The sequence below is a fragment of the Mesoplodon bidens genome, assembly GCF_964165515.1.
Source record: "Mesoplodon bidens genome assembly, chromosome: 1".
Lineage (NCBI taxonomy): Eukaryota > Metazoa > Chordata > Mammalia > Artiodactyla > Ziphiidae > Mesoplodon > Mesoplodon bidens.
This window is the reverse complement of record NC_138176.1, coordinates 76,483,845-76,504,843: the sequence shown is the minus strand read 5'-3', so window position 1 is coordinate 76,504,843 and position 20,999 is coordinate 76,483,845. Positions and strand designations below refer to the sequence as shown.

The window sequence follows — 20,999 nt, the reverse complement described above, 5'->3', positions numbered from 1 at the left end:
TTAGGAGAGAGGCAGGGATTCTGTCTTTTCTACTAGGCTAACCTTGAGTCCCCAACTGGCAAGCATGCAACAAATGTGGAAATGAATTATGTCAAAGTAACGATTATAAACAGTAGAAATCAAGCATCATCTATTTTTGGCTTCTAAATGTATTAACTGATTTGTTTTTACATATTTAACAGCCTGATTACAACTGGTATCCTGCTATTCCTTGAGCGTTCACAAAATTTGTTAAGGCTGAGGTAAATACTTGCCACTTTAAAAACTGTACACTAAGACAATAATGCATACTCAGAAAATCAAGACACAATCCCTGGATCACTATTAATCATGGATTTAAAATATTCTAAAAGACTTGGGATCGCTTCCTAAATTATCGTGTTCTAGTTCCTCCACACACAAAGCTATTCTAAAAACAAAACAAAAACAAGAACTTATATCAAGTTTACAAGAACAAAAACTGCTCACAAATAATATCTGCATGTATGTTCAGGAAAGAAGTACAAAACCTACTACACTGTTCACATTCAAAACCCACAGAGTAAACAATGACCAGTGAAAGTAAAGCACGTAATACTGACAAGTATGGCTGATCCAAAGGATAAGGCTAAGCCATCACGTTTGACTTATGAAAAAAATGCAACTTCTGGTTCTCAGGATAAATGATAAACTGCAAGCTTGAAAAGTATCAGTTATAAAAATCAGATGCTGGCTGAACTGGTTTATAAAGTCCAGTAAGTTTTTATTTCACAGATTGGATAAAATAGGTCAGTCCAACAACCATTTTTAAAGAGTACCAGCAGACCTTGTTCTCTTTTACAGAGAACCAGACATATTCTTCTGAAGTATTCAGTCCATCACTTTCGAGAGTTCTCATCTAAAACGTTATCGTCTATAAAGGGAGGCCCCCTCTCCCCCGGCCCCAGCCACGAACATTCCAAATCTCAAGATGAGGGAATGGATATCCTAGAGCCGATCATTTTTCAGCTGAAAACTCGAGCATCACCAAAGCCCCGCGACCTTAGTATGAAAGCGCTTTCACGGTGCATTGGCTGCTGCCGGTATGAAGGCCTTGCCTCAAACAGGGCCAACTCTGGCACGTTTTTGTGTTTTTGAAAGTGAAGCTGGGGGGGAAAAACACACCCAGATCTAAAAGTATTCGTTTAAATCCGTTTGACACCTGCTCCCTTTCAAACACGACCAGCAAACTCCAAACGCTCGAGTAGCGGCCGCAGCAGCAATGACAGATCTTGAGGCCGAACTGGGTCAGGGTTACAGTTACACTTGTGTTGCATCTTTACACCCTTTGTCTACAAACTTGGGCACTAACTTCAGTTCCCTTCCAGGCAGCGTGCTCGCCGGGCCTCAGAAATCACAGCAATTTTCCTGAGACAGGAAGGGCACAACCCTCCCAGCTCCATGGCTACACCAGCCTTCCCCGGACCACGCACTCTGCGGCCTCGGCTTTTCGCCCGGTATCTGGGCGAAGGGGTCGCCCGGGGAAACTCCCCTGCGCCCGGGCTGGATAAAAGGGATTTCATGCGGTGTCTGGTCTCCTCCTTTTCTACGGCCCCTACTCGCCCCCGTGGTTTCGGGCCCGGGGTCACACTACAGAGACAGCCCTGCTCCCTGATTCCCCGGGCCGGCCCCCGCGCCGGGGCGCCCCTCCCCCACCGCCCCCCAACCCCCCCGGGGCCGACCCCCGCCGCGTGCCGCCCCCCCCACCGCCCCGGCAGCCGCCCCCCCTCCCACCGCCCTCCCTCCCGCCCCGCCCGATCCGGCCGCGCAGGCTGCCCCGCCAGCACTAGGCCCCGCGCTCCGCCCCGGCCGCCCTCCTCACCGTTCTGCTGGTGAGGCCCCGGGCCCGGGCCCGCGGGCGCGGCGGCTCCTGAGGCGGCGGCTCCGCCAAGCTTGGGCGGGATCCGGGAGCTGGCGGCCGGATGAGGTGACCCGGCGGGGGCCGACATGACGGCACTGCGGGCGGCGGCGGCGGCTCCGCTTCGGTGAGTTGGGCGGAGGGAAGGGAAGGCGGAGCCGGAGCGGCGAGAGGAAGAGGAAGGAATGCGCCCGGCGTCACCGACGGAGTCACCCGGGACCGTGGCTGGAGTGCTCGCGCTCCGCCCCGGAGCCTAGCTCGGCCGCTGCGGGCGCCGGAACCCCGCCCGGCCCTGCCCCGCCGCCGCCTCGAGCCCCGAGACGCGGGACTCCCACCCCGCGGGTCGCTCCCGGCAGGCGCTGACTGTGCGAACAGCAGCGCCCCCTGCAGGCGGAGCCTGGCGCGACCAGGCCGGAGGCGGGGCCCGGGGCGGCAGCCTCCCCGCCAGCCCTGCGACCTCGGGCCCGGGCGTACCTGCTGTCGCCTCGGGGCGAAAGGGGTGGACCAGGATAGACGGCGCTGGGCCCGCTCCCACGTGGGGCGGAGGCAGGAGCGCGGCGGGCCTGGGCCGGGCGGTGCGGTGCGGGGACGGGGTTCCAGAGCTGCGGGGTGACCTCCAGAGACCAAGGCGGCGCCTGGCCGGACTGACCCCGCTCACCCTTCCTCCGAAGAGGAACCCTGGGTTTGGCGCTTTTTTTTTTTTTAATCTTGAGGTGTTTTCCCCCTTAATATTAAATCCTAAAGGAAATAGGCATTCAAGCTCCCTGTCCGTAGGGAATTATAATCCTGGGCAAAAGAAGAGGAAATATTTCTCTATGATAAACACAGTATCTCAATAAGAATTGAGAACTTTTCCCACTGACTTAAATCCTGGGAAAGGAAAGGAGGAAATGGAGTAAAAGGGAAGCTGAAAGGCAAACTTTATCGTCCAAATGATTTTTGTCAAGGGTTGGCTCATCCTGTTGATGTTCAGAAGAGAAGCTGTAACACCCAAAGCAAGAACTCAGCGTGGTTTGTCTACACTAGTGAAATCGTTGAATCTCTGGCCTGTCCCAGCATGTTAACTGGTAAGCAAGCCCTGGGACTGCATCACCCAAGTCGTTTTGCCATCTTGGAATCCTGAGTATGCCACAGTCATTCTGTGTTTGTTAGAAATGAAATTGTTCAAAAGCATCGAATTCCGAATGGGATGTAGCAAGATTGTATTTCTGGAGCGATAAGTCTAATTACTGAATGATTATGCCAAACATAAAGTGTGTTGTAGTCCTAGAATAATGTGAAGCTTCCCTTTAGTTGCTGCCGTGAATTAATACTTGGTGCTTTAATGTACCAAATGAATTACAAATAGGATTTCAGTAGTTGGATTTGTACTTTTGTTTTTGGAATTTATCTTTATTCTTATTTCCATAATTCTGATTAATTTTTCCTTTCCATTTTATACACTACACTAATAAGCAACCCAAACAATACTTTTACATTACGATATCCAGAAGCTAAAATATACTAGTTCCTGCATGTGAAAGATGCATTAAGCCAAATTCTAAGGTTTAAAAGCCAAGAATTTTGTTAAATGTAAATTTTCAGAATCTTTAGAGAAAATTACACTGTACAGATATTATAACACAATCCTGTCCCAGAAAGCAATATCCCATTAATAAAAACTACTTGAATTTTTTAACATTTTAGGTAGATAATTTCAAAGAAATACAAAGTAAGAGAAAGTAGTATAATGGACCATCATATACTCATCAGCCAGCGTCAACATTTGTCAGTTCAGGGCTAATCTTGCTTATCTATACTGGCACCAACCTCCACTCTCCCGAGATTAAGTTTTTTTCTTTTTGGCTGTGCTGCACAGCATGTGAGATCTTAATTCCCCGAACAGGGATCAGTTCCACTACCCCCTGCAGTGGAAGTGTGGAGTCTTAACCACTGGACAGCCAGGGAAGTGCCTTCTAAGATTATTTTGAAATGAATTTCAGACATATCATTTTATCAGTAAGTATTCAACATGTATCTCTAAATGTATAACATAAACACAATACCATTATTATACGTAAAGTCATTAAAAAGAATTCATTAGTATCATCAAATATACAGTCCACAATTGTCTTTTGTAATAGTTTGTACTTTCTGAGTTTTAGGATGTTCAACAATACATCATCCATCTACACAAAATGGGCAAGCACTTTTCTACAGCGTTTCCAGCTTTTCCGCAAAAAACGAAGCCCCCGCATAAGCAAAAGACCACACTCTGCTTCATCGAGAAGATTACACGATTACAGGTTCCAGTGCTGCCTGGAAGTCCTTTGAAAAATGGCTCAGAGAAAAGCCCTGTATTAAGGGCTGCTATTATAAGGGTAAGGGAATAACGAGCCAATTGGCTTTCTGTCCTTGGAATGTATCCTCTTGGACAGGGGTCCCCAACCCCCGGGCCACGGACTGGTACCTGCCGCTTCCCATCGCTCGCATTACCGCCTGAACCATCCCCCATACCCCCTGCCTCGTCCATGGAAAAATTGTCTTCCACGAAACTGGTCCCTGGTGCCAAAAAGGTTGGGGACCGCTGTATAAGAAGCCCATTTTAATCACAGGTATATGGACTGAAGTTGAGCCCCGTCTCTTTAGGGGAGACTCCTAAAGAAGGAGGACGGGGACTCTGTGTTTTAACCCATCTTCCCCACAGTCTTTATCATCTAAGCTCTTTCCATCTGTCCGCTAATTCACCGTGGTATTTTCTAGCATGCTTGTAAGAATCTTTTGCATGACAGATCCTACAACCTTTATGAAGATATGTTATTTCACTCTACTGCTTTAAGTCCCACGACTGCTATCAGTGAAGAAAATGAGGAAAAGGAGGAAGGACTGAATGAATGCTTACCAAGTACCAGGCACTGTGCTAGTCACTTTAGATGTATCCCCCCCCCATTTAGTCCTCACAATAACTCTATTGGATATTTTTCTTATCCCCATTTTACCAGAGGAAACTAAGGCTTAGATAGAGTTCAAGTAATCTTAGTAAAAATCATGAACCTGTAAATGGCAGAACCAGAGCTCAAACCAAAGTCTGTTTAGCTCCAAAGTCTTTGCTCTATTCACTACGTACTATACTTGATTAATTTACATTTTTCTTCATAAAGCTATGCTAATTATTATGTACTATTTTGCTTGTCAAAGGATTTTCAGTTTTACATATTTAGAATTTGTTCCAGTGACATTTAGAATGGCAAATCTCAAAGTGTTTGAAATGCAAGTTCTCAGGTCCCACCACAGACCTACTGAACTCTGGAGATGCGACCCAATAGCAAGCTTTCCTGGTGTTTCTGATGCACAAGAAAATTTGAGGACCGCTGCTTTGAATCACAAAGTTAAGCTGAATTGGTTCATTAGTTTCAACATCAGGAAACGATGGTCCTTTTCTTCAGGACATGTCTCCAATCTTTTGCCAATCATTAAATGTGATACTTTGTTCCAGGAGTGTCAAATATGGTAGCGTCAATCTTAATTGTTTTGATGGGCAATGTGAAGATAAATGCTGTTGCACAGTTTGTGTTCAATGGGAAAAAGTGCTATAATTGAAAGTAAGCCCTGCCACAGGTGCAGGAGGGACATTTTTGCTGAATGTCAAATTCTGACACACGTGCCACTATTTGTCACCCCCAATTTAGGACTCACATTCTCTAACAGAAGTTGTGGGAGCCTTGGACAACTGAACACCTATTTTTATCTCAAAAAATGATAATCCAGTTCCTTCTCTGTTGTACCTGGCTTCACATCTTCCTCAGCTTTTCTTTTTCCCCTCTGGTTTTTAAATCACATGTGACCTTTGTAGAATACCTTTCCTCTTTCAGTGGCATTCCCTATTAGATGTCCCTCTCCCAATATGAAGACACGATTTTCTTCTTTCCTCTCCTTTTTCTGATCTCTTTACACATTTATTGCATTTTTAGTAGGCCAGGTATTGGGGATACAAAGATTAATAGGATATAATCTGTCCCTGAAGATCCTATGCAGGATCTTTTACATATAATCCTACTTTCTTATATTTATTTCTTGATTTTTTTTCTACAAACTTGTGTTATTTTTTTCTCATGTTCCTTGTGAATCTTTGTTTCTCCTTTTCATTAGGGTCAGCTGTCCTCAACCTTTTTGGCACCAGAGACCAGTTTCGTGGAAGATAGTTTTTCCACAGACAGGGCGGGGGCGATGGGGAATGGTTCAGGCAGTAATGCAAGCGATGAGGAGGGATGGGGAGCGGCAGATGAAGCTTCACTCGCTCACCCGCTGCTCACCTTCTGCTCTGCAGCCCGGTTCCCAACAGGCCGTGGACCAGTACTGGTCTGTGGCCCGGGAGTTGGGGACCCCTGATTAGGGCATTCTAAATTGAGTTCCAGGACATATTATGATGGGAAGAAATAATTTCACCGATGTTCATATCTTTTGATCACTTATGTTGATGTAATTTAACTATCATTTAAGTCTCAACTGTCTAAGACAAACTAAGATCCTAAAAGAAAAAAAGAAATGTGGGATTTTTAGGCAAATAATTACCACATAGTCAGCCTATGTGCAAAAGTGCACTTACAGAAAATTCTCTCAAGTTCTCACTTAGAATATTTGGCTATTATTTTAGCTATACCTTAATTTCTGTAGTTATCCACTTATCCAGCCCCCAGCAGGTTAGAAACAATGAATCACGAGGCAGGAGAAGGAAACACTGTTGATATAGGCACAGTGAGCGCAGCTGTCGCCATTAGAATATTGAAAAAATGGAAGAACTTAAATGCACAGCAGTCTGAGGCAATTAGTTAAATTGAATAACCCTGTATATTACACTGAGAACATGATAAACATAGACCACAGGTCTCTACCATCTGAGAATTTCTAACCTGGTATTCTGAAGGGCATTGACAGCAGGGATATACAACGCATTTTTAGAACCTTATAAACTCTTTTACATATGAACAGGTTAGGTTCCCAAAGCTCCTTGTTCATAAGTCCCAATATTCACAAATCCAGGGTAAATTCTCCTAGGCCACAAATGTATTTCCACCAAACAAAAAAGTGAGCTTCCCCCACCTTTTTCCTTTTTTTTTTTTTTTTTTTTCTGGCTGTGCCACACAGCTTGCAGGATCTTAGTTCCCCAACCAGGGATTGAACCCAGGTCCCCAGCTGTGGAAGCTTAGAGTCCTAACCACTGGACTGCCACTTTGGGAATTCCCAAAAGTGAGCTTCTTTGAAGCTTTAGAACCAAGCTTACTCTTCTCTTTTTTTTTTTTTTTTTTTGCTGTTATAAGATGTAAAATGATGCTTCTCAAAATTTAATGTGCCTATGAATCACTTGAGGATCTTGTTAAAATGCAAATTCTGATTTGGTAGGTTTGGGAAGGCCTGAGATTCTGAAATTCTGGCCAGCTCCCAGGTGATGCTGATGTTTCTGGTCCTGGACCACACTTTGAGCAACAAGGTTCCAAAGGGCATCTTTTCATTTACATTTGAAAGTCCATTGAGGAAAGGAATGCCCCTCTTTGCAATCCTAAGGGAACCTCTTAGTAGCTATAGTGTATTCCCACCATTCCTGTTGATGAGGTACAGATTAAAATGGGTCTGGAATTTCCCTGGCTTTCTTCACCAGCAGTACTTTCTTAGGCCTTTAAGATACTGAAACACCTCCTAACGGGTTAATGGGTGCCCAATGTTGACACTGATCATCTTGCCACCCATTCAACAATGTTTCCATTTTGCCAATTACTTTTCCTCTTGCTGGTTATTGTTTGTTGTAGAAAGATGGTGTATTAGCTCAGGCAGCCATAACAAAATACCATAGCCTGGGTAGCTTAAACAACAGAAATTTATTTTCTCACAGTTCTGGAAGCTGGAAGTCTGAGATCAGGGTGCCAGCATGGTCAGGTTCTGGTGAGAGCCCTCTTCCTGGCTTGCAAACCTCCACCTTCTCATTGTGTTCTCACACGGTGAAGGGAGAGCTATCTCCCTGGTGTCTCTTCTGTTTTTGTTTTTTTTTTTTTATTCATTTATTTATTTATTGTTGGCTGCGTTGGGTCTTCATTGCTGTGCGTGGGCTTTCTCTAGTTGCAGTGAGCAGAAGCTACTCTTCGTTGTGGTGCGTGGGCTTCTCATTGCAGTGGCTTCTCTTGTTGCAGAGCACAGGCTCTAGGCACGCAGGCTTCAGTAGCAGTGGCTCACGGGCTCAGTAGTTGTGGCTCACAGGCTCTAGAGCGCAGGCCGTGGCTTAGTTGCTCTGCGTCGTTTGGGATCTTCCTGGACCAGGGATCGAAACCGTGTCCCCCATGTTGGCAGAAAGATTCTCAATCACTGCGCCACCAGGGACTTCCCTTCTTACAGGGGCACCAGTTCTATCAGATCACGGTTCTACCCTTCTGACCTCATTTAACCTTAATCACCTCCTCAAAGACCCTGTTTCCATTACAGGCACATGAGGGATTGTGGTGGTTAGGGCTTCAACATATGAATGTAGAAGCAACACAGTTCAGAACCAGAGGGGGTCTTTAGGTGATCCCGATGCTCCTCTTCTTTGGCTGCAACACACTGTTTACTTATCCAGCAAAAATACTCTTATTTTCCAGCTCTGCTATGACATGAAAGGGCTGGGAAGCTCTACCCTAGACGAAAATTACTTTGTACAATCTTTAGTGCCATCTTCTGGAAGCAGGTAAAGTTGATATACTGTTGCTCAGTAGTTAAAAAAAAAAAAAGACTGATTTTTTTAAATGAAACTTTGTAAGTTAAAATATCATACGAAGGAGTGTTTCTGTTTTACAGAAGATTAAGTTAATTTTTCTGTTACTACTTGAAAGGATAAACTTCAATTACGTGAAAAAAATCAGTTGTGTGAAACACAATTCCCTATTCAAAAAATGCCAGATTAAAAACATGTCGAAGATACCAATTCATTTAGAGAGACATACTTTTAAAAAACACTATGACGGCAAGATGTCTAAAAAGCTTGCCATATAAAAAATGTCCAGGAATTTGGGGGGTTTGGACTAGAGAAGACAAGACTAGGCAAAATGATAAACTTCCTAAAATATTTGAAAGTTTTCTTCTGAAGAGTGGTAAGTCTGTTGCTTCAGATGTCAGAACAAGGACAAATGAATTGAATTTTGATACATGAAATACTTTCAAGCACAGATCCTGGGAAACCTGGAGAAGGTATCCCCACACTGGGAGGGAGGTTTAGCTACTTTCTCCTAATTCCAGATTCCATAGCCTGTCATTCTATTTGTCATTTAGATTTCATTTAGTTTGATATTTTCAGTAATTAAAAAACTTTTATTAATATCCTTAAAGTCTTCAAAGGCATATCCAACTCTAATTCCAGTAAAATTTAAATCTCTGTCATGGGCTAAGTTGCGTCCCCTCATAATTCTTATGTTGAAGTTCTAACCCCTGATAACTCAGAATGTGACTGTATTTGGAGATGGGACCTTTAAAGAGGTAATTAAGGTAAAATGAGGTCATATGAATGGGCCCTAATCCAATCTGGCTGGTGTCCTTATAAGAAGAGGAAAGATCATGTGAGGACACACAGAGAGAAGATACTATCTGCAAACCAAGGAGAGAGGCCTCAGAAGAAACCCACCCTGCTGAAACTTTGATCTTGGACATCTAGTTTCCAGAACTATGAGAAAATACATTTTTATTGTTTTAAGTTACCCAGTCTGTGGTATTTTGGCAGCCCTAGTAAACTAAACAATGTCCTTCCTGTGAGGTCCTTCCTTTCCTCTATATTATATTCAGGTATTGAAGTAGAGTTTCTTTACTTTCTTTGTTCATAGTCTCTTTCAAAAAGTTTTTTTTTTCTTATAATAGCCTTCTTCTTCACTAATGAAAAGTAGAAATCAAGTAGATTCCTATGCACAGTTGCTGTGTAATAGACTAAAATAATCCTTATCACATGCTAGCAAGCATATAATATAGAGCTTAAGCTACAGGAAACTTGGTACAAGAGAGAGAGTTATTTTAAACAAGAATTTCTCCCATGAAATTTTCTCCTTTTAAATATAACAAGGTAGGGAATGTAGGCAAACATTCAGGAAAAGAGAAATACACATTCTAGGGGATGCCACATGCTTCTTACCAAGAAGAGAAGAATAGCCAGGAGACTTCCAGCTGTCCTCTGGGTGTGGCTGGTGCACAGGGACAGTGGAACCCATGGTTCTCACTTTTATATCATGTGGGAAGAAGGTAGTGAACAAAGTGGAAGCAAAGTCCCTCTGAGGGACTGGGGGATTGAAAGAGCAGTAGGAGATTTTAGCTATCATGAGTAAGGAACTTCGGAGAGAGGAAATATATACAGAGGTATTGTAGGAAGCTTTCCTTTCTGCTTTTTCAGTGAAAGGCCTCTGTATTACATCTCTAAGGAAACTTATAATAGTAAAGATCTTTATTATTTATCAAAACTAGTGCCATTATCTTCTAGTGAGACTTCCCACAGACACTGGATCACATGGTACCCAGTTGTAGATTGAACAAGCTTAATCCAAAAAGGATCTCTAGGCCTAGCTGTTCTTATTTCCTGAGATTTATGATATATGAGTGAAGTGGGGATTTCCTGTCTAGTTTCCAAGACAAAAAAAGTTCTTACTTTGTTTTCCATGAAACTCCAATGGAGCTATAAGTTACATAACTGAAGCATATAATCCATATACTTTCTCCATAACTAAGAGCTGGGGAGCCAGCAGTTCTGAGATCTATTAGTTTCTCTCCCCTCATCTGAAGTTTGGAAAATATGTGCTTTGAGACACACTCTGAGCTGAGGTGGCATTTCTTCTGTATGCGTGTGTGTGTACTATGTTGTTGTATTCAGCCTACCAGGCTAAAGAAACCAAAAATCATAACCGCTGCAAATACATGAGTTCTTGAGTTCTTTGTGGACATAAAATATGTAAATTTTGATAGTTAACCTGCACACATAAACCATAGGCACAGTCATAATTCTGTTGCAAGAATTCTGTTGCATTTATCATGAGGCAAAAATGATAACACTATACAAATCACTATGGTTAATAAGTCACATGTTCACTTTCAAAATAAGGTAGAACTTGGAGGCAAAAATAATAATTGTTGCTATTGTTTGAGCACCTACCAAGAACCAGGCATTGTTTTAGGTTCATTAAAATATTATTTCCACAAAATAGTAGACATTTAAAAAATAATTCTCAGGTTGAGAAATATGAAACTCAAAATGATTAAGAAACTCCCCCCAAGCTCACAATTATCCCAATAATTCAGTGAGTGGGATGAGACATGGGGGAAGTCATAGAGGAAGAAGGGATGGTTGCCTGAAAGACTCCAGGATCTAAGTGCAAAAGTAGCTGACCCAGTTTCCAGCAGCTGATGAGGTCTGTGAAGAGGATATTCTCTCGTGTGCCTTAGTTGGGTGAGAAAAAGCGTAAGAGATTTCAAGTATATAGAGGGACGCCACTTTCTCCTCCTCCCCCAGCCAAGCACTTCAATGAGCAGATTACTGAGAACTTAAAATATATATCTTAGCAAACTTTACCCAAGCAGTGATGTTCAGTACCATTTTGCTTCATTGAAAAAAAATCACCAGAAAATGTAATCTAGAGTACTAAAAACACTGTCATTAACATATCTTTCTAAAAGTTTTTTTTTAATTAGGCTTTTTAAAAAGCCCAATATCTAAGGCTCTAAAATGCAACAACCCTCCTCCATTTAACAATTAGTTTTAAAAAAGATAGAAAGCAACGTCCCCCCAGCCCTTTGTCTTGATTAATTTTCTCCTTTGTGGTATAAACTGTTGGTGGGCTTCCATTGCCATCTGGTGGACAATGTGTAGGTAAGCCTAGAGAGACGTGATTAACAAGAGTTTTGTGTTTCGTGCCGTTGATCTGAAAGGAATGCACAGAAATAAAAAAACTAGATGGATAAAAAATGGTTTATTTCTTGGTAGAAAGGGGAACAATTTTTAGGTGTTGGATTACAAATTAGGATGATACGGAACCAAAGTAATTAAAATATTCTTTAACTAATTTTGCTAGACTCCTTCAACTCCACACTCCATAGTATAAAACACTTCGTAAACAATTCCAACACCGTGGACCAACTTAAATAAAGATGTTTATCCAGCGATCTCATTTGAAAGGACAGGAAATTCTGTATCTACATCCATTTCTATTTCTACAACCTCACTTCTCCTACACCTAAAATTTCTGATAATTGTTTTATTTCTTTTAGTTTAAAAATGCAGATAATCCTTACAGGTGTAACATCTGTAAAGGGCTAGGGCAGAGATGTGGTTGGGGAATGTGTGTAGCAGACGAAAAGCAATAGGTCGTGCTAGTCCTGGAGCAGTTCCAGCTCTGCCTTTAAACAACACATGGTCAGGTTTCACTTGGTGGTAAGTTGGCCCTGGGGCCCATTCTGGTCAATGAGTTATGAGTTAAGATTTTAAAAGTCCATATGATTTTAAGAAAGTAGTTAACAGTTGACATGAGGCAGCAGAGTTGATGATCAAATCCATAAAATTCAGTGGGTTTTTTTTTTTTGGTTAATTTCCTTTGTCATTTTTCCATTAGTAAAACAAATGAGACATTAAATATACAGCTTGCTCAATGTCATCCTCTCCTATAATAAATATAGGACAAGTGGTATGAGATGTAATAAACTATACATACTTACAAGAACATATTTAGCTATATAAAAAAATGCTGCCTTTCAACGTGGTCAGTTTGGATAATGATATGCTGCTAGATGCAAAACACACTAGAAATCATAAGCCTCCATTGTCCCCAGCCCCAGTGCCTTCACCTGCAGGCCAGCCTTCACCAATTGGTCAGACATAACTGAGCAAGATGGGAACTGCCGAAGGAGCTGCTGAAGGAGCCTCTGCCCCATAAGTGACCGTATCTGATGTGACTGGGGATGAGATCTAGGCCCTTCGTGTCTACCGAGTCACATCAAACCTGACCCTACACTGCCTACATTGGATTGCTGACTATTAAATCTAGGGCCAACCCTATAGTTGTTTAGGATCCTTCCTCCCCCCAAGACACGGTTTCCTCCTCTTAAATTCTGACCTGGGTGGGTTGTGTAGTGGATAATGTAGGTTCTTTCTGTCTAGTTCTTTAGTTTCCTATCCTTCCTAACCTCTATTCCCTACTGATCCATTGCTGCAGTTACAGGGATAACTCTTAGCCATGCTTTTGCCGCAAGACCCTACAGTTGAGTGGACCAGGAGTAGGCACTTGACACAAACTGGGTAAATCAGAGTCCCTTCACTCTCAGTGTGGGGCTGGATAAAATAATTCAATATCAGTTTGGAACCTCTCTTGAATGGAGGATCTGTAAATTCTGGAGCTGTAGGAGGCCATTGACAACCTTAGGGAAAGGTTTTTGTTTTTTGGTTTTTTTGGCCTCGTGGCTTGTGGGATCTTAGTTTCCCTACCGGGGATCCAACCCTCACCCCCTGCACTGTAAGCTCGGAGTCCTAACAACCGGACTTCCAGGGAAGGAATTCCCAGGAATGCTTTTCAACAGCATTTCCCTCCCTTGCCTTGTGATTACATCGTTATCAGGGAAGAAAAGAAAGGAAGAGAAGGATGAAGGAATGAATGAAAGGCCACTGTGAGTGGGAGGATGGAAGCAGAGGATGTGCAGGAGGGTAGGGACAGAGAATGCTCTTGCCCGCAATGAAGGGCCTGATTCCAGCTCACTCCAGAGTTTCCACAGCAGTCCTACTCCTAATAGGAAGAAACTTCCCCCCTTTCCATTTAAGCTAATTTGCTTCTTGTAGTCAAATGAGTTTAAAACAGTACACCCCAGGTTCTTGCATGCCTCCTGATAAAGTTACAAAAGGAAATGTCTTCAGACACAGTTCAAAAGCCAATCCTGAAACAGTCTTACTATAGTTTAATCACCTTTTATGAGTTTGGTGACATTTTATACAGCAAATATTTAGAAAATGCTTACTCTGTGCAATACACAGTGCTTGTCAATCATAGTAGTAGGAGCTAATGGTTTCTTGGGGAGAGGAAATAACATACAAAAATAATAATAGGTAATAAGTGCCTTGACGGAAGTATAACAAAAGTGATTTGGGACAGAGAAAAGAGCAATTTATTAAGATTAAAAAAATTTATCAAATGCTGAAATGCTAACAATGTGCTGAGAAGTGTGTTATGATCTGGAGATATGGTGAGGAATAAAACATAATCTCATAGTTTAAGGAGCTTACATTTTATCACAAGGATAAGTGCAAATGCATTTAGCGGCCAAAGGAGCACCTAACCATGTGTTTAAGGGGCAGATTTGAGAAGGCACCCAGAAGAGGAGATAACTAAATTGATATTGAAAGGTATAAATGTTAAGTAGGATTAGATGAAGATGGGTTAGAAGAAAAAACGTCATAGAGGAAACTTGCAAATACAAAAAGTTGGTGTTGAGACAGTTCTCTTAGCAGCATCAGACAATGACTCTCAGATTCTGTTACCTCCCACTTTTCTGTTTTTCCTCTTACCTGTCTGGCTCCTTTTTTTTTTTTTTTTTTTGAGATATAGTTGATGCACAACATCATATAAGTTACAGGTGTACAACATATTGTTTCACAATTTTTAAAGGTTATACTCCATTTGTTATTATAAAATATTGGCTATATTTGTGTGTTGTACAATATCCTTGTAGCTTATTTATTTTATACATAGTAGTTTGTACCTCTTAATCCCATACCCCTCTCTTGCCCTTCCCCTCTTCCCTCTCCCCACTGGAAACCACTAGTTTGTTCTCTGTACCTGAGTCTATTTCCTTTTTGTTATATTTACGAGTTTATTGTATTTTTTTGGATTCCATATATAAGTGATATCATAGAGTATTTGTCTTTCTCTCTCTGACTTATTTCACTTAGCATAATGCCCTCCATAATACCTTTTCCTCTTACCTGTCTGGCTTCTTCTCAGTCTTCTTGGTCCTGAGTTCCTTTCCCTTCTCTTTCCTCACTCCCTTGCTAGGAGCATTTTGACTAACAAGTCCACATCTGGAGACCTGAGCTGTGGTCAGTGAGTCCTGTTGACCAGCTGAGGTCTGTGCCCTCCATCAAGTTCTCTCTCACCTGGTGGTGGGGCTGCTGTGGCTCATGTCCTGCAGCAGTTCCATTGCCACCAGAAGGTTGAAGGTTCCTCTGACAGCCACACATCTCCTTGGAGGTATGCATCTCAACCTTGGTGTGGGAGGCCTCTAAATTTTGAATTTTCCTTCCTTATTCACTTTCCATTAATGTTAATGGTGGTAGCTGCTATCTGCAGGTGCCATTTCTGTACCTCTTAGAATCCTCTTTTATCTCCTTTAGTAGCTCACTACATTTTACTACTTTACAGTCATTTATACTAAACTTTTCCATTTAAGTAACTGATATGGTTTTTGTCTCCTGATTGGACCTTGGATGATAGAATGCGGCAGCTCAGGGGTCCCCACCCCCGGGCCATGGACCAGTACTGGGCTGTGGAGCCAGGCTTCACAGCAGAAGGTGAGCAGCGGGCCAGTGAACAAAGCTTCATCTGTAGTTACAGCTGCTCCCCATCATTCGTGTTACCGCCTGAGCTCCACCTCCTGTCAGATCAGTGGTGGCATTAGATTCTTATAAGAGTGCGAACCCTACTGTGAACTGCACATGCAAGGGATCTAGGTTGTGCATTCCTTATGATAATGTAATGCCTGATGATCTGAGGTGGAGCTGAGGCAGTGATGCTAGCGTGCTGGGGAGCAGCTGCAAATACAGATTATCATTAGCAGAGAGGGTTGACTGCACAGAGAACATAACAAATCAATCGCTTTCAGACTCACATTAAAACTCTATCAGTGAGGACTTCCCTGGGGGTGCAGTGGTTAACAATCCACCTGCCAATGCAAGGGACACGGGTTCGATCCCTGGGAAGATCCCACATGCCGTGGAGCAACTAAGCCCATGCACCACAACTACTGAGCCTGCGCTCTAGAGCCCACGTGCCACAACTACTGAGCCCGTGTGCCACAACTACTGAAGCCCGCGTGCCTAGAGCCCGTGCTCCGCAACAAGAGAAGCCCCTGCAATGAGAAGTCCTCATACTGCAATGAAGAGTAGCCTCCGCTCTCCACAACTAGAGAAAGCCCGTGAGCAGCAATGAAGACCCAACACAGCCATAAATAAATAAATAAATTTATTAAAAAAAATACAAAACCCATCAGTGACTGGAGCTTCAAGATGGCGGAGGAGTAAGACGTGGAGATCACCTTCCTCCCCACAAATACATCAAAAGTGTATCTACATGAGGTACAGCTACTACAGAACACACACTGACGCTGGCAGAAGACCTCAGACTTCCCAAAAGGCAAGAAACTCCTCCACATACCTGAGTAGGGCAAAAGAAAAAAGAAAAAACAGAGACAAAAGAATAGGGATGGGACCTGCACCTCTGGGAGGGAGCTGTGAAGGAGGAAAAGTTTCCACACACTAGGAAGCCCCTTCACTGGTGGAAACAGTGGGTGGGCGGGGGGGAAGCTTTGGAGCCACAGCGGAGAGCACAGCAACAGGGGTGCAGAGGGCAAAGCGGAGAGGTTCCCGCAAAGAGGATCAGTGCCAACCAGGACTCACCAGCCTGAGAGGCTTGTCTGCTCACCTGACAGGGTGGGTGGGGCCTGGGAGCTGAGGCTTGGGCTTCGGAGGTCAGATCCCAGGGAGAGGACTGGGGTTGGATGCATGAACACAGCCTGAAGTGGGCTAGTGCGCCAGAGCTAGCTGGGAGGGAGTCCGGGAACAAGTCTGGAACTTCCTAAGAGGCAAGACACCATTGTTTTGGGGTGCACGAGGAGAAGGGATTCAGAGCACTGTCTAAATGAGCTCCAGAGACAGGTGTGAGCCGCGGCTATCAGTGCGGACCCCAGAGATGGGCATGAAATGCTAAGGCTGCTGCTACAGCCACCAAGAAACCCGTGTGCAAGCACAGGTCACTATCCACACTTCCCCTCCCAGGAGACTGTGCAGCCCGCCACTGCCAGGGTCCCGTAATCCAGGGAAAATTTCCGCGGGAGAACACCCATCGTATCTCAGGCTGTTGCAACATCACGCTGGCCTCTGTCCCTGCAGGCTCTACCCGCATCTCGTACCCCTCCCTCCCCCAAGCCTGAGTGAGCCAGAGTCACCTAATCAGCTGCTACTTTAACCCCATCCTGTCTGGGCAGGGAACAGACGCCCTCAGCTGACCTACACACAGAGGTGGGGCCAAATCCAAAGCTGAACCCGAGGAGCTGTGCGAACAAAGAAGAGAAAGGGAAATCTCCCCCAGCAGCCTCAGGAGCAGTGGATTAAATCTCCACAATCAACTTGATGTACCCTACATCTGTGGAATACCTGAATAGACAACAAATCATCGAAAATTGAAGCAGTGGACTTTGGGAGCAACTGTAGACTTGGGGTTTGCTTTCTGCATCTAATTTGTTTCTGGTTGTATGTTTATCATAATTTAGTATTTAGAGCTTCGTACGTAGATTTATTTATTGATTTAGTTTCTCTCTTCCTTTATATATATTTTTTATCTTTTTCTCCTTTTGTGAGTGTGTATGCCTGTTTGTGTGATTTTGTCTGTACAGCTTTGATTTTACCATTTGTCCAGTGTTCTGTCTGTCCTTTTTTTTTTCTTTTCTTTTTAGTATAATTCTTAGCGCTTGTTATCATTGGTGAATTTGGTTTTTTGGTTTGGTTGCTCTCTTCTTTCTTTCTTTTTTTCTTTTCTTTCTTTCTTTCTTTTTTTTTCCCCTCCCTTTTCTTCTGAGCCATGTGGGTGACAGGGCCGTGGTGCTCTGGCTGGGTGTCAGGCCTGAGCCTTGGAGGCGGGACATCTGAGTGCAGGACATTGGCCCACCAGAGGCCTCCCAGCCCCACGTAATATCAAATGGAAAAAGCTCTCTCAGAGATCTCTGTCCCAATGCGAAGACCCAGCTCCACTCAACAATCATCAAGCTACAGTGCTGGACACCCTATGCCAAACAACTAGCAAGACAGGAATACAACCCCACCCATTAGCAGAGAAGCTGCCTAAAATCATAGTAAATTCACAGACACCCCAAAACACACCACCGGATGTGGTCCTGCTCACCAGAAAGGTAAGATCAAGCTCATCCACCAGAACACAGGCACCAGTCCCCTCCACCAGGAAGCCTATGCAACCCACCAAACCAACCTTACCCACTGTGGGCAGACACCAAAAACAATGAGAACTATGAACCTGCAGCTTGGGAAAAGCAGACCCCAAACACAGTAAGTTAAACAAAATGAGAAGACAGAGAAATATGCAGCAGATGAAGGAGCAAGGTGAAAACCCACCAGACCAAACAAATGAAAAGGAAATAGACAGTCTACCTGAAAAAAAATTCAGAATAATGATAGTAAAGATGATCCAAAATCTTAGAAATATAATGGAGAAATTACAAGAAACGTTTAACAAACACCTAGAAGAAAAACAGCAAACAAGCAATGATGAATGACACAATAAATGAAATTAAAAATTCTCTAGGAGGAATCAGTAGCAGAATAACTGAGGCAGAAAAACGGATAAGTGACCTGGCAGATAAAACAGTAGAAATAACCACCGCAAAGCAGAATAAAGAAAAAAGAATTAAGAGAATTGAGCACAGTCTCACAGACCTCTGGAACAACATTGAATGCACCAACATTTGAATTATAGGGGTCCCAGAAGAAGAAGAGAAAAGAAAAGGGACTGAGAAAATATTTGAAGACATTATAGTAGAAAAGTTCCCTGACATGAGAAAGGAAATGGTCAATCAAGTCCAGGAAGCACAGAGAGTGCCATACAGGATATATCCAAGGAGAAACACACCAAGACACATATTAATCAAACTACCAAAAACTAAATACAAAGAAAAAATATTAAAATCATCAAGGGAAAAGCAACATATAACATACAAGGGAATCACCATGAGGTTAACAGCTGATCTTTCAGCAGAAACTCTGCAAGCCAGAAGGGAGTGTGAGGCCAAATTTAAAGTGATGAAAGGGAAAAAACAACAACCAAGATTACTCTACCCAGCAAGGATCTCATTCACATTCGATGGAGAAATTAAAACCTTTACAAACAAGCAAAAACTAAGAGAATTCAGCACCACCAAATCAGCTTTACAACAAATGCTAAAGGAACTTCTCTAGGCAGGAAACACAAGAGAAGGAAAAGACCTACAAAAACAAACCCAAAACAATTAAGAAAATGGTAATAGGAACACACATATTGATAACTACCTTAAATGTAAATGATTGAATGCTCCAACCAAAAGACATAGACTGGCTGAATGGATACAAAAACAAGACCTGTATATATGCTGTCTAGAAGAGACCCACTTCAGACCTAGGGACACATACAGACTGAAAGTGAGGGGATGGAAAAAGATATTCCATGCAAAGGGAAATCAAAAAAAAGCTGGAGTAGCAATTCTCATATCAGACAAAATAGACTTTAAAATAAAAACTATTAGAAGAGACAAAGAAGGACACTACGTAATGATCAAGGGACCAATCCAAGAAGAAGATATAACAATTGGAAATATTTAGGTACCCAACATAAGAGCACCTCAGTACACAAGGCAAATGCTAACAGCCATAAAAGGGGAAATCGACAGTAACACAATCATAGTAGGGGACTTTAACACTGCACTTTCACCAATGGACAGATCATCCAAAATGAAATAAATAAGGAAACACAAGCTTTAAATGACACATTAAACAAGATGGACTTAATTGATAGTTACAGGACATTCCATCCAAAAACAACAGAATACACTTTCTTTGCACGTGCTCATGGAACATTCTCCAGGATAGATCATATCTTGGGTCACAAATCAAGCCTTGGTAAATTTAAGAAAATTGAAATCATATCAACTATCTTTTCTGACCACTACACTATGACACTGGATATCAATTACAGGAAAAATTCTGTAAAAAATACAAACACATGGAGGCTAAACAATACACTACTAAATAACCAAGAGATCACTGAAGAAATCAAAGAGGCAATTAAAAAATGCCTAGAAACAAATGACAATGAAAACACGATGACCCAAAACCTGTGGGATGCAGCAAAGGCAGTTCTAAGAGGGAAGTTTATAGCAATACAATCCTACCTCAAGAAACAGCAAACATCTCAAATAAACAACCTAACCTTACACCTAAAGAAATTACAGAAAGAAGAACAAAAAACCCCAAAGTTAGCAGAAGGAAAGAAATCATAAAGATCAGATCAGAAATAAATGAAATGAAGGAAACAATTGCTAAGATCAGTAAAACTAAAAGCTGGTTCTTTGAGGTGATAAACAAACTTGATAAACCACTAGCCAGACTCATCAAACAAAAAGGGAGAAGACTCAAATCAATAAAATTAGAAATGAAAAATGAGAAGTAACAACTGACACTGCAGAAATACAAAGGGTCATGAGAGATTATTACAAGCAACTATATGCCAATAAAATGGACAACCTGGAAGAAATGGACACATTCTTAGAAAAGCACAACCTCCCGAGACTGAACCAGGAAGAAACAGAAAACATAAACTGACCAATCACAAGCACTGAAATTGAAACTGTGATAAAAAATCTTCCAACAAACAAAAGCCCAGGACCAGATGGCTTCACAGGCAAATCTTATCAAACATTTAGAGAAGAGCTAACACCTATCCTTCTCAAACTCTTCCAAATATAGCAGAGGGAGGAACACTCCCACACTAATTCTATGTGTAACTATCAACCTGATACCAAAACCAGATAAAGATGTCACAAAAAAAAAACAAAACTACAGACCAATATCACTGATGAACATAGATGCAAAAATCCTCAACAAAATACTAGCAAACAGAATCAAAGAGAACATTAAAAGGATCATACACCGTGATCAAGTGGGGTTTATCCCAGGAATGCAAGGATTCTTCAATATATACAAATCAGTCAATGTGATAAACCATATTAGCAAATTGAAGGAGAAAAACCATATGGTCATCTCAATAGATGCAGAAAAAGCTTTTGACAAAATTCAACATGCATTTATGATAAAAACTCCCCAGAAAGTAGGCATAGGGGGAACTTACCTCAA

General features: G+C 42.5%; 2 protein-coding genes across 6 annotated transcripts in view; one reads left to right on the top strand and one right to left on the bottom strand.

Annotated features, from left to right (window-relative positions):
* SEC24B (SEC24 homolog B, COPII coat complex component) overlaps positions 1-2,181 on the bottom strand; it is a 92,758-nt gene extending 90,577 nt beyond the window's left edge. For all 4 annotated transcript variants that reach the window (XM_081225487.1, XM_081225488.1, XM_081225489.1 and 1 more), the window contains exon 1: positions 1,841-2,181. In XM_081225487.1, the coding sequence (XP_081081613.1) occupies positions 1,841-1,967 (127 nt within the window). In that variant the 5' untranslated portion in view covers positions 1,968-2,181. The remainder of the gene's footprint in view (positions 1-1,840) is intronic.
* Positions 1,931-20,999, top strand: part of LOC308612805 (uncharacterized protein) — an 87,547-nt gene continuing 68,478 nt past the window's right edge. The window contains exons 1-4 of one of the 2 annotated variants that reach the window (XM_081225529.1): positions 1,931-2,003; positions 2,824-2,943; positions 4,021-4,236; positions 8,482-8,567. In XM_081225529.1, the coding sequence (XP_081081655.1) occupies positions 4,054-4,236; positions 8,482-8,567 (269 nt within the window). In that variant the 5' untranslated portion in view covers positions 1,931-2,003; positions 2,824-2,943; positions 4,021-4,053. The remainder of the gene's footprint in view (positions 2,004-2,823; positions 2,944-4,020; positions 4,237-8,481; positions 8,568-20,999) is intronic. The other variant, XR_014015143.1, reaches the window with a different exon arrangement.